We start from the raw sequence: 13,707 nt of genomic DNA on the forward strand, positions 1-13,707 counted from the left end.
CCAATCATTTGTAGATATTGATAATGTTCCACTATTTGAAAAGTTTTATCTGGACATAGTAAAATAATTTGGGAATAAATCATTGTATAATCTGCATTATAAATAAGGTAAGTCTAGCTCACAAACTGTGTGGGTAGGATTTCTGTAGGTATTAAATTTGAAATGCTGACCATAAGATTTAACTGAGAATTTATCTTTGTATTACAAAGTTAATGGTTATTTCTATTGATCCTACTAGCATTTATATCTTTTGAAAACAAATTTAAGAAACTTCCAAATTACATTTCAAAATTATATTTATGGAATATTATTAGTTACATAAATATGGAACTCCTAAAACTGGAAAGCATGTTATTTAATGTCAAAATTGAGAAAGGCAAATTGTTTCCATTTTGAGCAATAAAGGGGTTGAGAAATAAAGGGGTAGTGGCTGCCTGATTGTATAGAGAAGGATCACAGTGCTCAATCTGGTCTCAGCTAGGAAGTCCCTTGATCTGTTATCAGTGCTTGCCATGGGTGCGAGAGAAAGAGGCCAGCATGAGAGTATTGTATTTGATATCCCTAATCTAATCCAGAGCTTTCACTTTGAAGATGAGGAATCCCACAAAAACCATGTTCTTTACCATATTAGTTATTAGTCTCCAGATTCAGCATCTAAAGGAAATAGAAGCCATTTAAAATATTTGATGTTTTTTTCTTTGAGATTATTTCTTGCTTCTTTCAATCCCCGTTATTAATGCAGAACTGTCTTCATTTTGTTTTCGTCTGTGGAATTATTATCAAGGAACTGAATTTTAATTCACCTTTTCATCCTAGATTCCTTCTTGCATTATGCCTTTAAACTTTTTCCTTAGACACTTCTGTTCACAATTAGACATTTATTGCTCTAATTGTCTCTCTTTTGATCAAATATTTCTCTTCTGTTCTGGTTTTATTCCTGATCAAAAGACTATTGGTACTGTAACACCAAAGGAATAGATACTAAGCCCTAGTAGTTGGTTAATGTATTATGAACTTTACTTCTCATTAAGTACAAGTTTCTGCTTTCCTCCCTCCTCCAATTCATGGCTATAAAATGTCAGAATACTAGAAAGTCCATTTTTAGAGAAATATCACCATAAAATTATGAAAATAAACAGTACACAATATGTAATTATTTATTCCAGGAAAACCTTTTCGGTATTTCTGTAAGTATCCACTTAGCAATGCCAATCCTGATATATTCTTCTTAAGTGTCTTTAAAAAATTTTCAAGTGAGGTACATAATATTTTTAACTTAAAATCTCTCCATTCATTTAGGGAGAGTGGGTAGAGGAAATCAAATGAGAGCACAAGCTTCGAAGTAAGAAGGCACACTTAACGTCTTCTTGAAGAGTTCAATATTGACTTTTTAGCTGTTTATCAGAGTGAGAGGTGATGCCTAAGAATTCCAAGTTGGTTTTCTTTAGGCAATGCTGAGTACTTTCAAGCAGAGTGTTAAAGAGACACAAACGCAATATTCATGACTCATTTTGGAAATGATCCTTTTTTTATGCCAACTTTTTGATTCCTCTTGGAACAGAGTTACATTTCTGCCACCTACAACCTAATCCTCACATTTACCCTGACTAGTTGGGTAATTCCACCACTTCAGACTTAGACTGGGTGGAACAGGTTTTACTCATATTTTAAGAGACATATGGGATTTTAGCACAATAGCATTACAGAAACCCAGGAAAAATGATATTATTACTTATACTAAAACTACTATATTTTGACAGTGTTAAAATTAACCATAACTCCAAAAGCATAAGTGCCACATACCCAGAAACTGCAAGAATATTAACAGGGTGCCTAAATTCTGACAGTGAATAAATCAATTGGGTAATAGCAGAAAGTGTGAATTTGCATTCACATGCACACTGTATTTGTATTTTAAATAAAAAGTTACTTTCACTGATGATCTAGTGATCTTTCTTTGGAGGGTGGTCCTGATAATAAGAGTATACTTTAGAAAGACTAATAAGCTAGTATGTCATCATGGGCTGCAAATTTTACTCCTGAAAGTAACTTGTGGAAAAATAAGTAATTTGTGAATTAAAGATATGAGAGAATGGAGTAAACTTTAAAAAAATATACATAATTCTAAGTAAAAGGAGAAGCACGGGAATCGGGTACTGTGGCAGTATAGAACTAATGATCAGTGCGGTATTTACTACATGTCACTAATAATAATGGTAATAACAGTAGTGATAATACATTTATTAAACACTTCCACATATTGAGAATTATGATAAATAATTGCCCTGTGTAAGGACTAGGCAATATTTTGGAGAAAAATGAGATACAGAGAGGTTAAGTATCTTGTTGGAGGTTACATGGCTAGTAAGTGACTTAGTAAGGTAAATAACAGGAAAGACTGTGATTTGAATCCAGGTCTTTCTGCTCTTTTTCGCTATGAATTGACTAGAATAAAAGCCAGGAAACTAGGTATAACTTGCTGATACACTGTCCAGGCACACGTACCAGAGATTAGAGAAAAAGGCTGAAAGGTGTCTACATGGGCACCGGAGAAGCAGATTACCCAGTGTGCAAGACATCAGAAACCAGCCAGCAGACTAATTCAAGACCTTACCGACTTAACAGTGAAGGAGCCGCGGTTAACCACCAGACTTAACTCTCTCTTGCTTAGGTCTCGGAAAGGGCAATACTTGATTTCTAAATCTCATGAACACAGCCAAGGTCAGGCAGAAAGAAGGCATTTTTAAAATCTACATTCAGGGAATTGATCAACAAATCGCATTGATGCTACATCAAAAGTTTAACTCAAATTTGATTCCTTTTCTCTTTCCTCATTGCCATCACCTTTAACAGTCATTATTTGTGCCTGAAATATTGAAGGAGCCTCCTGACTTGTCTTCCTGCTTCACTATGGCTCATCCCATCCAGGCTCTCCTAAAATAGATCCTTAAATGTACTTGCAGAGATTGGTCCCTAAATGTAAATCTGATGGTGTCTCTCTCCCATTTAACTCCTCCACTCGCCTCCCCCGCAACGGGAGCACTGCTTTTAAAGTACAGAAAGAATTCAGTCCCACACTTCCTGGCATGCTAAGCCGTTTAAACCTGGCTCAAACCAACCCCAGTTCTATTCTTTGGCATTCTTTCCTCAAAACACAGTCCAAGCCCTCTGAACATCTCATTGTTCCTGGATGGTTCTCTTCTTTTTGTGCTTTCTTACCTGTACTTCTTTGAGCACTTCTTATTCTCTCTGCCTGAAATGACCTTACCATTCTCTATTTGAGGAACTCCTATTTCCCTTAAAACCTAATTAGAACGTTACTTCCTTTGTGAAAAATTCCCTGATTCTTCCAACTGAGTGCTCTCCTCATTTCTGTTATTTTTTCTCTAGAGAATATCATATCCCATTATTATAATATTTATCACATTATAATAATTGCCTGTTGATGTGTCTATTTCCATCGTTACATTATAGCTTCCTTGAGGTAAGAGGCTACATATATATTATTCACCTTTGATTTCCCAGTGTTTATTAGAACTTATGGCATATAGTGGATATTCAAAATATCTATTAGAAGAATGAATGACCCCTCTTATGATTAAATAATACTAGTGACTATATTATATGATTTAAGGTGCACTAGAAATGAACTCTCCCTCCACAAACTACATACCTTTTTGACTTTTTAATTTCTAACTTTATATTAGAAGATTTTAAAATTTTTGTTTAGCTATTTAAACCCATAATTAAAAGCACTGTTTTTAGCTTTAGAGTGGGAGGTAAACATTATAAGACACACAAAAACATGCACGTTTTAATTTATTAGAATCTTTTATGAAAATAAATTTTAATGAGGAAAGAAAAGAAGAATAATGTTATGATAATTTTTTTTTTTTTTTGCGGTACGCGGGCCTCTCACTGTTGTGGCCTCTCCCATTGTGGAGCACAGGCTCCGGACGCGCAGGCTCAGCGGCCATGGCTCACGGGCCCAGCCGCTCCGCGGCACTTGGGATCTTCCTGGACCGGGGCACGAACCCGCGTCCCCTGCATCGGCAGGCGGACTCTCAACCACTGCGCCACCAGGGAAGCCCTGTCATGATAATTTTGACAAGAGGTGGACAGAAGGGAAGAGTAGAAAGGACACTGTGCATTTATTCAGCAGCATTTATTATGCCACTATTATGTGTCAGGTAATGTATTAGCCACTGGGAATACAGATCAATAAGAAATTCCCCTACTCCAAAAGGACTCAGGGAATATAAAGGGGAGACTAGAAATCTTCACTAGCATATTTCACTTATACCACAATTGTATATAGTTGTGGGTCCTATCTTCATCAACCATCAAGTTCTTTGCCTTTTTCCTCAAATTTTCTGAAGTGGTTTTAATTAAACCCTTTAAATGTAATTGGTCATATAACAGACACTTTGGATTTTGGAGTGGGATTTTATCTATAAACATTCTGTAATTTTGGCCAGACAGCAACCCATTTGTCTTAATAAATGATCTAAAACTAGAATTTAGCCATTTAGATATTTTAAATAATAAACACCTGCAAAACTACCACTCAAAACAATCGATTTCTCACCATTTCCTTTGCTCATTCCTTTCCTCTGACTCACCCCACTTGATGTAAGCATAATCTTGAAAATCAACCTTTCTTGTTATATTCTATATATTATATTATACATATTCCTTGATAAATATATTTAAATTATTTTAGTAGGTTTTAGCTCAATAAAAAAGAACCTCCTCTGATGTAATGTTTTAGCACTGTTCATTCAATATTATGTTGCTAAGATTTATCCATATTGTTGTATGTTTCTGTAGTTTATTAATTTTTAGTGCTTTATAATATTTCTTTTGTGGTATTCCAAGTTTTGTATCTACTCTTCTGTTGATAGGCATTTGGATTGGTTCAATTTATGCAGTTGACAGCAATTTTTACCAATTAAATAAGTATAAGATAGCATCTCCTTGTGATCTTGATTTGCATTTCTCTGTTTTCTAATAATGCTGACCATCCTTTACGTGCTTATGGGCCATATGTATTTTCTCTTCTGTGAAATGTCTGCTCCTCTCCCCTGATTCTATTGAAATGTTTGTGCTTTCTTACTGATTTGTGGAAGTTCTTTATATATTCTTGATATTTATTTTGTGTTGATTTTGTATAACATAAGCATCTTCTTCCAGTTTATTTATATTTTTCTATTATAAAGATGTCTTTCAATGAACAAAAATTTTTAATTTTAATAGAGCTAAACTGACAATCTTTTTTATAGTCACTTTTTTTTTTCTTATTTAAGAAAACATTTTCTACTCTGAGGGCTGAAAGATATTTACATATTTTACTAAGAATTTCAAGGTTTTTGACATTTAAGATCTTAATCCATGTGGAATTGATTACCAAATATATGTTTTACCTATTTCATATTTTTTCCATGAGGGTAGCCACTTTCCCCATCTCCATTTACTGAAAAGTCCCTTATTTCCCTGCTTGGTGACATGCTATATTTGTCATATACCAAAGTTCTATATAAGTAGGGATCTGTTACTAAGCTCTCAATACTTGCCTGTCTCTGTACCAATATAACTGTCCTAATAACTATATCCTCATAAGAACTATTGAAACTAGGTAGAGCAGTTTCCTCTACCCTTCTATTTCTCTGTAGTCTAGCTATTTTCAGTCCTTTATTCTTCTCTTTAGAATCATATTTTCAAATTTTGTGAAAACATGTTTTGAAATTTTGATTAGAATTGAATTGAATCTGTAGATCAAATTGGGAGATAATATCTTCACAATCTTCTTCCTATCTATGAACATGGTATATCTCTCAATAATTTCTAGGTCTTTAATATTTATTGATACAATTTTATTCTTTTCCCTGTAGAAGTCTTACACATTTTCTATTCATTTTTTAACATATATTTGATATAACATTTAAATATCATCTATTTCAGGTTCTCTTTCTTGTATTTACCCCTGAATCTAAGATTTCCTTCCTATATTTCTGTATTTATATGTTTTTGTAAGAAGTCAATATAATAATACATGGTTTGATACCTAATTATTTGTCCCCAAAGTGAGCTAAAAGCAGGTTTCTTTCCTTTTGATGCAATCACTTTAAAAATTAAAGCATTTTAGAGAATTTAATAAGAAAAATGATTAATAGCATTTTGCTTAGGCAAAAACAAAAAGCTTTAAATGGTTATGATCTTTCCCTCTACAAATGAGATTTTCAGCATTGCTATGGGACTAAAGATAAAGAAGGGATAATTAAATGCTGTTTAATGGTTTACATATTTTTAAGAGTACACAGATTTTCTATGTACTCTATGAAAGAAAAATGTGTCAGCCTGCAGTTCGATTCCACAAAAATTGAATCTTTGCATAATTATAGGCCTCATAAACAATATAGATTTATAGATTAAAGCAGTATCACTTATTGGAAGTACAATATTTTTCTAATAAAATTATACTTAGGTAAAAACATTATTTTCATTTCTGGGCCCACTTCAAGGTATCAAATAGTACCTTAGTAAAGCTAAAATTAAGCATCATAAAATGTACACAAAGCTGAATTACTTCTTACATGGTCAAGATGGAAGAATTTGCAATTTTCTTGTGATTTGCTGAAACAAGATTAGCCTTCCGGGGATTTGAATCAACATTGTCCATGCAACGAAAACTAGGCTCTATTACACAAATTTATCATCCATTGTGAACTCTCTGTATTTCTTTTATTGCAGAAAAAAGTCATTGAGAAAAGTCACTAGGAGAAAATTCAGCTGAGACAGTACAAGAAAATGGGGAGACTGGGCCAATCATTTCTGATAGACTGACTTGTGACATAACTATACACAAAGTGAGCTGTTCACTAACTCTTTTCTTGCTGAGTGTCATGGACAAATCTAAATTCTTATAATTCCACAAATACACCTACAAACATTACATTTGGAGGAAAAAGTATTTATCTTTCTCAATAAGCATGCAGAATATGAGAGAAAAGCTAGTATAATCTGAATTATTTTAAAGAAAGAAAATGTATGCTTCCATATGAATGATCTAAAGCCTTGGTTGTAAAATTGGCCTTTGGCGATACATGAAGTCTTTAAACTGGATATAAATTTAGCTGCCTTTCAGTTTCTAGTAAGTTTGTTTTTTTTCTCCTTTTCTAGAGAGAGAGAGTTAATAATATGTCAGTTCAACTGGAAGAATTTTGAGTAAAATGGAACACAAAAAAATAACTGGAACGTTAGAAAGTAATTTCAATGACCACAAATGGACTGTCAGTTCATAAAACTTCATAATTTAAAAGAAGAGAAAAATGTTTTCACTTGCAAAGATTAAATTCATGAATGATGGAATAATCTACACTCACATATATATTTTCCTTTGGTTATGTGTTTTAATATGAGTAAAATAATTTTATTTAGAATTATGGAATTGTGTAAATAATTTTTACATTTTTCTACTAATATATATTATTGCATCATTCTAAGAGATCAATTTAATTTAAAAATATACAAAGTAATGCAAGAAAATGTGAAAGGTTATATAATATTTGTTTGGCTTGTAATTGGTTTGAATTTCCTCCTCTATAAAAATACTTAGAAATATAGTCCCAGAAAAAAGTATAACATTTTGTTTTAAACTTAACAGTAAAGAAGAATCATTGGTAACATCAGATGAGAATAACTCTGAGAATTCAAAGATTACAGGTAATATTTCTTTAATTTTTAAACAGAATATATTTATTTTGTTAAAGCCTACAATTATAACAATCTTACATAGGTGCAATTATCTTAACTTTTCAGACACCTATGTCCCAACAATTGTTTTTTCTCATGAGGACAAGCAAGACTTGGAAACCAGTAATCAGAATGTAAAAGATGTAAACACGGAACATGATGAACATAATGAAAAAGAATTAGATTTGATGGTAAGTGTTCTGTTTGCCTCGGTATTAGAGAAGATGAATCCATTTATGCTTCAAAGATGCTGCAATGCCTGCCTTTCAATAGCTTCAATTAATAAGTAATTTGCAAATGTGAAAGTGCAGCCTATTCTGTCCTTGCATCTCTAGCTTGATCAACAAGGCACTTTGATTTCAGTATGTTGCTTCCGGTCTCTGCAATGGTAAATTAATGACATTCATTTCTTACCTATTTACCAGTGGCTCTGAGTAATAGTTTGTAGGAATTACAGAAGAGGTAGTACTATCCTGATGTGCATTTCTAATCTTTGTGACAAGTGTACACTTATCATAAACTCGTCTATAAAATGAGAGGGCTGGGCTAGATGATTGTTAGGGTTCTGTACAGCTCTACAAGTCTGATTCTTGCATTTAGCAGCATTTTTTTTTTTTTTTACTTACTTACATCTGTGAGAATCTCTAAGCTCTATATCATTGGAAAGTATTAAATTACCAAATGAGGATAACATAGCCTGTGCCATATTTTTCAAACAGGAAACAAATTCAGAACTGTACAATTTAGTATTAAATTTGTTATCATAAATTTCACACTTGGTGAACATTCAATCTATTTGGGATTTTTAGGGGGATGGTTTAGATAGCATTTTTATCACAAAGGAAGAAATAGGAGTAAATGAGTCACATAATGCAATTTATCCTTTACTGTATTTGGTTGGAGCTCATATCATTAGGATACATGGATTCATAATCATCTAAGATTAAAATGACATTTGCCTCTTCAAGTGTCAGTGCTGAAACAGAAAAGAAATGGAGCTCACCTCTTTCCCCACACATTCCACCCTTTCTATAGTGATATGGAAGCTGCATCACTAAAGTATGCAATTTACTTTGCTCCAACTTTAAGAAACTACAAAGTTGTCATCCATTGTGAGAATTCTCACCAGCTGAAAGTTAACATCGCCATCTTTTTCAAACCACAGAATATAATGAAAGGGCCCTGAAAAATCACATACTTCACCAATATACCTCATTACAATCAGCAGGCTCAAATATAAAAGTTTGTTTGGAAGTTACTGAGATTGTACATCCAATAAATGAATAGGGAGCTGTAATTTAGATGCTAATTTGCTCCATGCTGATGTTAATGCATAAAACAATGAAGCTCTATAATAGATGGAAATACAACCAAATCTGTGGAACCCACAGGCATTGGCTTACAAGACAGCTGTGCAGTTGACAAGTAACATGAGCCTTATATGAGAAGAAGGGGAAAACGTAAGATTTGCATATAATTATTGAGATCATGCAAATGTCAGTTATGAGGGAAAAAAAAAAACACAGGCATCTCACTGTTAAATCCTGACAGTTGGCATCACTGAAGAGCTCAAATACATTTGAGCACCAGTTGGCAGAGGGTCATTAAAACAGAATTTGCAGAGACATTAACTCCCTCACTTTTCTTTGAGTGACGTTTTGCTATTAATAGTTTGCAGAGGCTTTGCAGAAAACATATTAATAAGAGAAACTGTAATAGGGGCACCTACAGCAAGTGTAAATGCAGAAAGGGGCATCTAGGAAGCTGCTCTCTAATTGATTAGCATGGAGCTATCAATGTGTATATCCTAAGTGAGGAGAAAGTGCAATGACAAGCAAGAATAGTTGAATAATACAATGTGATATTTGGAAGCTAGGAAAGAGAGTGATTAATTTTGGCCCCTTTTCTGATTAATCTCATTCCCAAGTCATAGCCTACATGGATCCCCCCAAAACATCCAGCTTCCACAATCTGTGCAAAACCCACAAATGAAATGAATCAAGGATATATACCAGATAATTACTAGCCAAGTTAATGAAACCTATCTAATTTGCTTTGTATATTTAAAATCATTTGATCATTATTTTTTGTGTTTTTATCCCTTAAGATAAATCAACATTTAATAAGAAGTACTGCTTCCAGAGATGAAAAGAATACAGTCAATTTTCCAAATAAAGCTGAGGGGTTACAGAAGAAGCAAATCCATGATGAAGTATACACTGACTTGTTTAACAGGCCTTTGTCTTCAAGTTCATCAGCAGAAAGATCCTTAAAGGGAGAGTTTTACCACAATGAAAAATATTCCTCAGGAAATAAGTGTAGTTATCAACCTTCAGAGGAAATTACTTCAGATATGGGAGAAATCAAGCCATCATTGGGAAATACTAGTAGTGATGAATTAGTGCAAGTACCTATTGGTAGCAAAGAAGTACTGGATAATAATGCTAATCCAGCCCAAGGGAGAGGCAGAGTGCAAATATCTTGTCCCTCTGCAGATCAACTAATGGCAGACAACCTTAATCAAAAACTTGAAGGAGAAGCTAAACAAACTGAAGTAAAAGATTGGGAATGTTTAAGAAGTGATTTCCGTTTGGATTTCCATTCAAAAGAGTCTAGAGAAAAAGGATCTTCCAAGAAAGCTTATGGCAATGGTAAGAATGAGGAGGGGCAAAGAATATGTTTAGGTGTTAATGAAAAACACAGCAAAGATTTACAGTCAATCTTACATGACCAAGAAAGGAAGATGAGCCACTCTGAAATAAGTGTGGAAGGGATGGGAGCCAGTAACAGAGACCTAACTGCTCTGCCGAGTAAGGATACCCCAATTCATGACCAGTCAATCAGAGCAGATATATTTCATTCACCGAGGACAAATCTAAGCTGGGAGGAAGCTGTGTTAACAACCTCAGACCTTGATCTCTCGACTAGTGAAGGCACTATTTTAGGAGGGATGCCTGGTCAAGCTTGTTTACCAAGAAATAGAAATGTTTTGAGGAATGAGTATCTTTTCCAAGTTGAAGAAGAAAAATCAGCTTGGATTAATCCCGAAGATCAAAATAAGAACACCCAGCATAAACAAAGTTGGAATGTTCTGGAAAGTCAGGGAAGAGCAAGAGAGAGTAAGACAAATATAACAGAGCAGACCAAAGAACAAGCAGATTGTGGAGACATGTGGGAAAAAAGAGATAATACAAGGAATTTGGAAGCTAATCCTACAGAAGAATTGTTTACCTGCCAAGAAACAGCGAGCTGTGAACTGTCTTCTCTAGCTGATCATGGTATTACTGAGAAAGCAGAAGCAGGTACAGCTTATATAATTAAGACAACATCAGAAAGTACTCTAGAAAGCATGTCTGCTAGAGAAAAAGCAATAATTGCTAAGCTACCTCAAGAGACAGCACGAAGTGACAGGCCCATCGAGGTAAAGGAAACAGCATTTGATCCACATGAAGGGAGAAATGATGATTCACATGATACCCTTTGTCAACGAGATACAGTAGGTATAATCTATGACAATGATTTTGAAAAGGAATCATGTTTAGGTATTTGTAATGTACATGTAGATGAAATGGAGAAGGAAGAAACCATATCTATTTACAATCCTGGGGAGACACATGACAGGAAGAAATGTGTCATTGGAAATACAACATCTGTAGAAGAATCCTCACAAGTCATTACAGACTATCAAAAAGCAGCCTCAAAACTAGATTTACATTTGGGAATGTTACCAACAGACAAAAAAATATTTCCAGAAAATAGAGATCACGGGCAGATCCAAGAATTATCAAAGAAAACGAATATAGATGCCATTATTCATTCTGCTTTAAACTCAGACACTAATAGAGCTTCTCAGAATGGCTCTCACATTTCTAATCACCATGTTAAAACTTCACTGTCATCTCATGAACAGGCCACTGCTATAGAGAATGCAATTACTACCATGACTCTCCAATCTATTTCTTCTAAATCAAAATATAATTGTAATCCAACAAGTGAAATCCAGGGTTCTGAGAATCACCATCATCCTGCGTCTACACCTGAAGAAGTTTCCAAAAGTTCAAGAATAGTGACATCAGGTAGTAGGAGGGAAAGGTGTATAGGCCAGATTGTCCAACAAGGAGAATGCAGTGTGGAGAAATCTCTAGGGCCAACAATTTTACTCAGTGAAGCTTTTGAGAACATGGAAGAGGCAAGGAATGAAAAAGAAGGATTAATAAACTCTGGACAATCACTGTGCTCTTCAGGAGACAAGGAATCTGAGAGCCCTGATTCTGACAATCTCCCTGCCCAGGAAAGTCAAGCTCAAAGGGAATCTCTGCTTTCGAAATACACCAACTCTAAAATACCTTATTTCCTTTTGTTTCTGATATTTCTTGTAACCATCTATCAGTATGACTTAATGACCGGCTTGGCATTCTACGTTTTTTCATTGTACTGGCTGTGCTGGGAAGGGGGAAGACAGAAAGAGTCTGTCAAAAAGAAGTAACCTCAGCACTATTATTATTCTCTCTTAAAAGATAAGCTATTTAGCCCCAAACATTTGGATTGGTTAAAGAGACTATTCGTTGTTCAAAGAGCCAGCGCAGTTTTTCTCTTGAAGGATCATTTAGAAAGGAATGCGTATGAAGTTTGCTCCTTCATATAAGTAATTATTCTATATAGGACCATTATGTTTGGATCATTAAATACCTATATGAATATGAGATCTGAAGCACGTCAAGTTGAAATTAGGTACAGCTGTTGCTCCTTAGCAGGCTATGAAGTTTCAATGCTTCATGTCTCTTCACTACTTAAAGTGCCATTTCTTGCATTCATTTCTTTTGCAGTAAAGCTTCATTTTTTTTTTCCTGAGTGTATTTTTCCCTCTACTGTTTCTAAAAATAGATAAAACATGGACAATGGCAGAGGACTTTTTTTTTGTCTTTTAATACTGACCATGAAATTTGCATTTACCACTGTATCATTTATCAGCACATTTTGATAAATCGAATCTTTCAACTTTGATTACATATTTTTAAGAACAACACCCATGCATATTGAAATGTGTAGATTTAACCTGAAGAAACACATTATGCACTTGAATAACACTTAATACACATACACATGTTTTATATCCTGCATACCTACAAAGTCAGGGCATTTGTAACCCAAATTTGACAAAGACTGAAACAATCAAGAGATGATCTTTCAGTTCTACAAAATTTGGGAGATGGCCTGTCTTTAAGCAATATTTTTCTCCTTTACAGGGAGACTGTATAACACAGCTGAACAATTTTGATGCCAACTATTATTCAGTTGGAAATTTGAATTAAAAGTTCCAGAAGCATTGCTTCAGAATGAATTTGTACCTATAAAGCATAAAGCATTAAATGATAACAATAATTAAAAAAAGATTTCCTAATGAACTATTTTACTTGGTAGTATTTTTTGTCTTCAAACAAATTTTTAACTTTTCTCATTATAAAACAATAAATTATTCCCCAAGGTGCATTTAGAGAACAAATAACTAATCATTGGTGATATTTATTATATAGTTATCAGGTTGTTAAATGACAACTCAAATTTTTAAGGAGACAAATAGGTAGATATGGAGATCTACTGAGAGAGAAATGAATATCCAGTACAGCAGTGACTTCAGTTACTGTTATTATCTATGGCTAAGGCTAAGTATGTGAAATAATGGAACTAATCATTTTAGCCACATAGTGGTAATGCAAATAATCTTACACAATTGATTTCAACAACTATTTATTGAATGACTAATATATGCAAAACCTTGTGCTCTGTTCTATGGCAGAGCACTTCCTTTGATACCCTGAATGGCTAGTCCTCAGGGAGGAGGCATCGATATGTATTTTCATGCTTTTGACTTGGCCAGAAATATGGGAGAAAGTCACATTGAGGGAGCCCACTTGGGTGATTTCTTTTTAACAGGAACTTCTTTTATGGAGAATA

At 34.1% G+C, this 13,707-nt stretch overlaps 1 protein-coding gene across 1 annotated transcript in view; it reads left to right on the plus strand.

Moving 5' to 3' along the window:
• Positions 1-13,165, plus strand: part of PPP1R3A (protein phosphatase 1 regulatory subunit 3A) — a 37,213-nt gene extending 24,048 nt beyond the window's left edge. Inside the window, exons 2-4 of the mRNA XM_060156820.1 lie at positions 7,664-7,722; positions 7,819-7,943; positions 9,860-13,165. Coding sequence (XP_060012803.1) covers positions 7,664-7,722; positions 7,819-7,943; positions 9,860-12,238 — 2,563 coding nt within the window. The 3' untranslated portion in view covers positions 12,239-13,165. The remainder of the gene's footprint in view (positions 1-7,663; positions 7,723-7,818; positions 7,944-9,859) is intronic.
• Positions 13,166-13,707: the final 542 nt, after the last annotated feature.

This window comes from Lagenorhynchus albirostris, chromosome 8 (assembly GCF_949774975.1).
Source record: "Lagenorhynchus albirostris chromosome 8, mLagAlb1.1, whole genome shotgun sequence".
In the NCBI taxonomy this organism is placed as follows: domain Eukaryota; kingdom Metazoa; phylum Chordata; class Mammalia; order Artiodactyla; family Delphinidae; genus Lagenorhynchus; species Lagenorhynchus albirostris.